Genomic DNA, 8912 nt, shown 5'->3' on the forward strand with positions numbered 1-8912 from the left:
GTGTGTGTGTGGGGGGGGGGGGGGGGGGGGGGGGGGGGGGTTGGAGACAAGTTGTGAGTGTGCCGAGTTTCAGACATTCTATTTCGTTTTTACATTTAGTCAAGTTTTGACTAAATGTTTTAACATAGAGGGGGAGTCTAGACGAGGGTCGTGGTGTATGTGTGTGTGTGTGTGTCTGTGCGTGTGTGTGTAGAGCGATTCAGACCAAACTACTGGACCGATCTTTATGAAATTTTACATGAGAGTTCCTGGGTATGATATCCCGGGGCGTTTTTTTCTTTTTTTCGATAAATACCTTTGATGACGTCATATCTGGCAGTTTTTGTAAAAGTTGAGGCGGCACTGTCACACCCTCATTTTTCAATCAAATTGATTGAAATTTTGGCCAAGCAATCTTCGATGAAGGCCGGACTTCGGTATTGCATTTCAGCTTGGTGGCTTAAAAATTAATTGATGACTTTGGTCAAGAATAAGAATCTGAAAATTGTAAAAAATATATTTTTGTTTGTTTGTTATAAAACGATCCAAATTTACGTTCATCTTATTCTTCATCATTTTCTGCTTCCAAAAACATATAAATATGTTTTATTTGGATTAAAAACAAGCTCTGAAAATTAAAAATATAAAAATTATGATCAAAATTAAATTTTCGAAATCAATTTAAAAACACTTTCACCTTATTCCTTGTCGGTTCCTGATTCCAAAAACATATATAGATATGATATGTTTGGATTAAAAACACGCTCAGAAAGTTAAAACGAAGAGAGGTACAGAAAAGCGTGCTATCCTTCTCAGCGCAACTACTACCCCGCTCTTCTTGTCAATTTCACTGCCTTTGCCATGAGCGGTGGACTGACGATGCTACGAGTATACGGTCTTGCTGAAAAATTGCATTGCGTTCAGTTTCATTCTGTGAGTTGGACAGCTTGACTAATTGTTGTATTTTCGCCTTACGCGACTTGTTGCGTTTTCACGTTGCCTTGGTTTTTACATTAAGTTTGACAAATTTATTTATTTTCTTTTACAGTTTTATATCTTCCTATTTCTGCGGCGTTTACTCGATTAACACTTTTACTTTGGTTAATTAACGTGAAGCTGGAACCACGCGAACTTGTTCAATTGTCAACATGCGGACAGTTTCTTTTTTTTTTTGCCGCCGTTATTGTTTCAAGCGAGCCCTCCCCCATCCGCCCCCCCCCCCCTCTCTCTCTCTCCCTCTCTCTCTCCCTCCCTCTCTCTCCCTCTCTCTCTCTCTCTCTCTCTCTCTCTTCGATCTCAACGAGGGAGCATCATTAGCAAATCGCCTTGACTGCGGACACTCACAAGACAAAGGCATCAATCGATGTTGCGCTTTCTCAGCCAACATTTTCCGTTTTTGTCGCATGGAGGAGAGGAGCAAGGAGTTTATCCCCCGAAGTGTTGCTTTCTGTCATCGATTGACACCCGTGACAATCATCAGAGACTCGGGCAACGTTTGTCGACACTGGCATGACCCGATTCGCCGTGTGTTTCTTGACAGTCGGCTTGTTTGTTCTTATTCTCGTTTCTCTACCAGGGAATCATGTTCTTTGACAGCTTTTGATGTTAATAGGCGATGAACCGGTCCCCCCTCCTCCTTCTGCCCCAAACACCCCCTCCCTCTGTTATGCTCGTGCTACCATAACCTGTTTGTTTGTTTTTTGCCTGTTGATATTGGAGAGAAGAGTGTCCTGAAATAGTTGTATGGATGTATGAACTGGTTTCCCATCCCACCTTCTCCCCCTAGCAACACCCCTCGATCCCCACCGTTATGCCAGAGTGATGTCTTAACCTGTGTTTTTTATCTGTTGTTAAAGGAGAGAAGTGTGTCCTGAAATAGTTGTATGGATCTACGAGGCCCCCCCCCCCCCCCCCCCCCCTTCTCCCCTATCACCCCCTCCCTCTGTTATGCCAGACTGCTATCATGATCTGTGTTTTTCACCTGTCGTTATAGGACTAGGAGAGAAGTGTGTCCTGAAATAGTTGTATGGATGTACGAGGCCCCCCCCCCCCCCTCTTCTCCCCTATCACCCCCTCCCTCTGTTATGCCAGACTGCTATCATGATCTGTGTTTTTCACCTGTCGTTATAGGACTAGGAGAGAAGTGTGTCCTGAAATAGTTGTATGGATGTACGAGGCCCCCCCCCCCCCCCCCTTCTCCCCTATCACCCCCTCCCTCTGTTATGCCAGACTGCTATCATGACCTGTGTTTTTCACCTGTCGTTATAGGACTAGGAGAGAAGTGTGTCCTGAAATAGTTGTATGGATCTACGAGGCCCCCCCACCCCCCTTCTCCCCTATCACCCCCTCCCTCTGTTATGCCAGACTGCTATCATGACCTGTGTTTTTCACCTGTCGTTATAGGAGAGAAGTGTGTCCTGAAATAGTTGTATGGGTGCATGAAGTGATCTCTTGAGTGTTTTCATTGAAAAGATACAGATATATTCGATAAAAGAGAGTGTTACTGCTTATCGAAAGTGTTCAAAATGTAACGCTTAGCGCAGTTTTGAACCAGTCTTATTTCGTACCAACTAAACATGAACTTGTCTTTCCTCTTCATGACTGTAGAGTTTGCTATGCACTCATTGAACGGCACTTTTCTTGCGTGAACGCCTAATGTCTAAAGATAACAAGGAAACGAAGAGAGAACAACAACAACAAAACAAGAACAGAAGAAAAAAAAAATACAGTACAGATAATTTTGAAGCAAATAAGTTGATCAAACAAACACATTTTTTTGACAATTGGAAAAGAGTATGCGCTTAGCTTTTCTTTAAATATACTCTCAGTCTGTGCCACTGCCAATAAAAATATAGTATTGACCTGAATCGATATTTATGCAGTGCTATCACATTCTTCTAAAGAACTCTGATATTTTGCCAAGATATTTGTAGCTTCAGTCGTAGTTTATTATTCACAAGAACGATTTTGGACAAGGTTACATATCATTTGTCAGCGAATGTGCGTAGGCCAGTCCTTAGTTCTGGAACCCTTCTTGCCAAATTATTCCTGACACGCTCTTGAACCTTTTCTGTTCATTTTTTTTCTCGGTCATACATCATATCTTTGTTTCAAAGCCCTCTGGGCCCAAAACAATAAAATACTGGACTGGATTTGACTTGACTTGTATACCAGGCTTAATTCCTGCACTCTCGTTGTGCAGTGTGATATATATATATGTCACACGCTTTCCTTCTTTGCCACTACTAAAGCAAACGTGTGCAAGATTGTATGTTACACGCTTTGGAGCATGTGCAAGAACGGATTCAAACTCGAAATCGTCCCTCCAAAAGCCCCAAAATGCACACACGACTTTTATTTCTCCTGCTGTTGTCGTGTCTTCTCTTTACAAATTCTTCAACGCTGAGAATACTGAAAACGGCATCCCAGACTACAGTACTGTTTCCATACGCGAGTTTAGCTTCCCTTGGAAGCCTGTTGGTCTGAAACTAGAAGGACAGAGTTCTGAACATAGATGACAAAGACCCCGGAAAGAACAAACATTTCGCGGATGCAGACACAGAAAGACGTCACGAAGAATGGAATGCTTCAAAAGATACAGACTGTGACGATGACTGTGACGTCATTCACATATACCGAGACGTCATTCATAGTTGTTCGTTCACTTTCGTCAAAAAGTAGATCTCTCCACAATGGCTGCTCCTGTGTTTAGGTTTATCAAGCGTGAGTACGCAAAACGTGTTTGTTCTCTCCTCTATGTTTTATGTATGTTATTATTACGGACACAAACGCTCAGCAATGTAATTTCTCTTTTAGAGATTAATAAAGTTATTGTATTGTATTGTATTGTATTGTATTGTATTGTATTGTATTGTTGAAGCTGTGAGACATAATCGCCATTACGAGCTAGTCGTGTGACAGACAGTGTTCTTGCACACTCGACTGCTGCTGTTTCACTCCGGCTAAAGCCGTCGTGAAACATCTACAGTCTCGTGTGCAAGAAAACTCTCTGTCACACGACTAGCTCGTAATAGCGGGTAATATTGGACACAAAGAGCCCTCGGCGAGCGCTCCTTATAATGCGATTTTCCTTGTAGAGTGCTAGCGGTCTGTGACGTTTGGGTCTGGTTGACGTGTGTGTGGCAGTGACGAGGAATGAAAGGCGAAGAAAACGATTTTCACGTCAGTCTTGTGGGATTCTGTTGAGCGTAATTGCACCTGGTGATGTTAAAGGCACGATCTCTCCCGTGTACACGATTTGACTATTTTTGTTGTTGGCCTAATTAATTTCTTTAAAAAGTCAAATTAAAAAAAAAATCCACTCTACTGAGATAAGCAGTCAGGATGTTTGTTGACTTGTGTGTGTCCATGCGGACTGATTGCCGCTCCCATGTACACGCCTGGCCAGATCTGAGATGGAGAGCAGGTCACTCTTCACGGGAAGGATGGTGCCTGTAACGGCTTGACGCTTCATTTGCCACACATCGATGAAGTTACATGCGTCTCCTTTTTTTCCCGACTTGTTACTCCGAATCTCCCACTCCCGCCCCCCATGAGTATCTGTCAATCTCTGTCGTTCTACATTCATCTACGGCTTGTGAACTTTTTCTGTGTGTTGCGCTCAGGCAACCTGCATTCAATATGAATTATGTGGTTCTGGATGGGTGGTTTTGCCAGAGTTTCATTTTTCCTTCTATCGATCTTCTCCCTCTATGTTAGTGCATCCCATTATTTCCCTTGCTCTTTGTCAATTATTCCCAAGGGGTCTTCACTTGCCTCGTTCAAAACTGTTTCTGCGTTCGATGGGTGAAACATATTCATGGGCTGTTTGAAACTATACGGTCTACATACAGCACACACGTACACAGGAAACTGTTTATTTTATTTCCAATGCACTCACTGCATGGCTTCTCATGTATCGCAATCGTATGCATCCGTTTTGCCTAATCTTGTATCTTTCTTTCTTTGTTTGAAACACACACACACACACACACACACACACACACACACACACACACACACACACACACACACACACACACACACACTCTCTCTTTCTCTCTCTCTCTTTCTCTCTCTCTCTATTTTACACACACACACACACACACACACACACACACACACACCTTGCCAGATCACCACCCTCTCTGACCTCAAGCTCCACGTAAACCCCAAACACTCACCACTCTCTCGCTCTCTCTCTCTGTCCACAGACTGGCCAGTATCGGGCGGCGGGTGGACTACATCCGGGGGGACGGCAACTGCTTCTTCCGCGCGCTGTCCAAGGAGATGTACGGCAGCGAGGATTACCACGCGGAGTGGCGCCAGGCTGTGTGCGACCTCACCGCCTCCCACCCCCAAGTCTTCCACCAGTACATCGACGACAGCAGCGTCGAAAGGCACGTGGCTCACATGCGCGAGCTGGGAACGTGGGCTACCACGTGCGAGATCTACGCTACGGCCTCGCTGCTGAGGCGGAAGATCTACGTCCTGGCTCCTGCGCCTTCCGGTAGTGCTAACGCCTCGGAGTATAACTGGCTGTTGTTCTCGCCGCGCTGTTTGAGCGGGTCGTCTGCTGGCGCGAGCTCGTCCAAACTGGTCACCGACGGTGAGGGCAGTCACGACGAGGTGCATCCGTGCTACCTGACGCTGTGTCACACCAACGGCAACCACTACGACCGCATCATCCCCGTCTACGCCCGCTGCAACTGCGAGATAGCGCCGCCCAAGCTCAACGGGAGGTCGCTGCTTCTCGACCTGACGGCGTCTGATGAGGAAGAGTTGATGCAGGAGTGAGTGTGAGACTGTTGGTGTGTGTGTGTGTGTGTGTGTGTGTGTGTGTGTGTGTGTGTGTGTGTGTGTGTGTGTCAAAAGAGATAAATGTTTAGCTACGGAACAAGGTGATATATTGAGGTTTTGGAGCCAGGAACAAAGGACTGAAGCTTGCTGGACTATTGACGCACAAACTGCTTTTGCTACAATATACAAAGGCAATGAATGCATCGTCATTTGAAGAACATGTCAACAACCAAGGACTTTAGAGAAAGAGAAGAAACGGAAGGCACGATTCGGCACTGCGTGTGTTATTTGTTTCTCTCGAGAAAACGCAGGACAGCATTTTGCGAGTACCTTGCTGAGTATGTGGGAAAAGAGAAAGATACGCACCAAAAGGGCAAAATCAAAGATTGTAAATTGTGTAAAGCAAATTAAAATGTTTGACAGTGATAGTCAAATATGGACCAGAAACGATGATTCAAAGCCAAATGCTGAAGCTAACTTGAACGTATTAGTGTACCAAAATATTTGACATCAAACACAGATACACCAACACATTTAATTTAAAATCAATGTTGAAACAGCCTTGATAGTTTGAGATTTGATTGTAAATGTATAGTATTCACATGAAAGATTGTACAACATCTGAAATTCAAGAACTAGGCAAAGAAGTAAATTGCACAGTGATTACGAGAAAAGAAGAGGCTATGAATAGAGATGTAAGTGTACTTGATCATGAGGCGTTTTTTCAAGCTCGAGTACTTACGGAAATATATAAATTTCTCTATACATTTCTTTGTGTGTCCGTTTCCTCTTTCGTTTTTTATTGTGAGGCGAATGCCACTTTTTTACGTTTTCTCATTTATTTAAGTGTGTGTGTGTGTGTGTGTGTGTGTGTGTGTGTGTGTGTGTGAACTTGTGAAGCGACGGACGTTACCAGTACTTCGTCAGAAACAGTTGTATAAAACTTGCACTCTCAAACGAAACGCTAGTTGTAACGTTGAATTAGTCGTCGAAGATGTATGACCAGAACATAGACACAAGAGTGAGTTGGAATGAAGTTAGGAAATGTGAAAACAAAACAAGACCATTATCAATGTCAGTCAAGCTTTCAGACTTTCTATGTGAAGTTACGAAATGTGAAAACAAAACAAGACCATTATCAATGTCAGTCAAGCTTTCAGACTTCCTATGTGAAGTTACGAAATGTGAAAACAAAACAAGACCATTATCAATGTCAGTCAAGCTTTCAGACTTTCTATGTGAAGTTACGAAATGTAAAAACAAAACAAGACCATTCTCAATGTCAGTCAAGCTTTCAGACTTTCTATGTGAAGTTACGAAATGTAAAAACAAAACAAGACCATTCTCAATGTCAGTCAAGCTTTCAGACTTTCTATGTGAAGTTACGAAATGTGAAAACAAAACAAGACCATTATCAATGTCAGTCAAGCTTTCAGACTTTCTATGTGAAGTTACGAAATGTGAAAACAAAACAAGACCATTATCAATGTCAGTCAAGCTTTCAGACTTTCTATGTGAAGTTACGAAATGTGAAAACAAAACAAGACCATTATCAATGTCAGTCAAGCTTTCAGACTTTCTATGTGAAGTTACGAAATGTGAAAACAAAACAAGACCATTATCAATGTCAGTCAAGCTTTCAGACTTTCTATGTGTTCGTCGCAGGATTTCGTTCAAGAAGAAATAAATGAATGATTAATCAGCACTACGACAACAAGACAGGACCGACTGAAGCGAAAGGCAAAATTGTCACACATGACTTGTATCGGCCCAATTATCCACCAAACGTTGATACTTATCATGCAATATTCATGTCCTGTGTTCATGTCTTCTCACAGACTATGAGCACTAAAGCATCCATTATGTCACGTTTACTTTCTAACTTCTATGCGTGTTGGCAGACTTGCCATGGTGTTATGAAACGACTGTGAAACGGTCTTTTGGAGATCATTGAAAGAATTGTGTGTGGCTTTCCTGGATTGTTTTCTTCTGATTTATACGATGTGAATATCGAAGTTTCTTGGACGTTGTAAAAGTCGAGGCTCAATTTCTTTAAATATGATTGATTACAGTTACCTGGAGTACCCCTAGATATTAGGGAATCAATCAGTTCGTAGTCTGTAGCATACATCGTGTTTATTACGGTATGTAAACAAACATCGACAGTGTAACTTATTTATAGCTTCAGGTGCACAGAAAGGAACACACGTTGTAATCTAAACGTATACAATGCCATCGTTCGACCCATAAAGAAGCTATGATCACCTCATATCACAGAGGAGGCAAGTGTTGCCTGTCTGTAACATATTATCCTGGCCGTCCTAGAGACAAGCGCAAACTTCAGAGCTAGGTGTGCATATGACATAATCATTCAATAGATGGCTGCAAGTATAAGACAACGAAATGCGAATTCGTTTGTAGCCGATTGTGTGTACAAGAGACAGGAGATGTTGTGTGTGTGTGTGTGTGTGTGTGTGTGTGTGTGTGTGTAAATACTTCTATTAATTTATTGTGAGTTTCAGATGCGTGGCATCTATTGTGACACGAGAAACTGTGTTTGAGTGCGTATGACTATGTAAGGTGTTTGTTTTCGGTGTAAATACATGTTTGTATAATGTCAAACATTTGAAATACAAGATAAGAAATGTGAAAAATGTTGTGTAACTTCTGTTTGGTGTGTGTGTGTGTGTGTGTGTGTGTGTGTGTGTGTGTGTGTGTGTGTGTGTGTGTGTGTGTGAAGAGCAGAGAAGAACCTAAACAAACAGATAAATAAACGAACGTAAGAAAACAACACCCACACTAGACCAACAACGAGCAAACGCAGGGAACATATTATGTACAATCACGCACGCTTCGTGTACACTACATTGGGCATGGGGTGTGCACGTTAAAGATCCCACGATTGACAAAAGGGTCTTTCCTGGCAAAATTGTATAGGCACTTTTAACTCCTCATGCAATATGGATACGACGATACAGAGCTGATCAGAAGCGTCAGCTACAGAAGGCGCTACTCCCAAACGGAGAAGACAGCCACAGTGGTGACCATGAGCAGTTTCCACTCGTTCATCTCTCCCCCTCCCCCCCCCCTCTCCCCTCCACAGCTACTCCCTAACGGAGAAGACAGCCACAGTG

General features: G+C 42.9%; 1 protein-coding gene across 1 annotated transcript in view; it reads left to right on the forward strand.

Moving 5' to 3' along the window:
• Positions 1-8432, forward strand: part of LOC138972556 (uncharacterized) — an 11677-nt gene extending 3245 nt beyond the window's left edge. Inside the window, exon 2 of the mRNA XM_070345206.1 lies at positions 5193-8432. Within this exon, the coding sequence (XP_070201307.1) occupies positions 5193-5775 (583 nt within the window). The 3' untranslated portion in view covers positions 5776-8432. The remainder of the gene's footprint in view (positions 1-5192) is intronic.
• Positions 8433-8912: the final 480 nt, after the last annotated feature.

Source organism: Littorina saxatilis, linkage group LG8, assembly GCF_037325665.1.
Source record: "Littorina saxatilis isolate snail1 linkage group LG8, US_GU_Lsax_2.0, whole genome shotgun sequence".
In the NCBI taxonomy this organism is placed as follows: Eukaryota; Metazoa; Mollusca; class Gastropoda; order Littorinimorpha; family Littorinidae; genus Littorina; species Littorina saxatilis.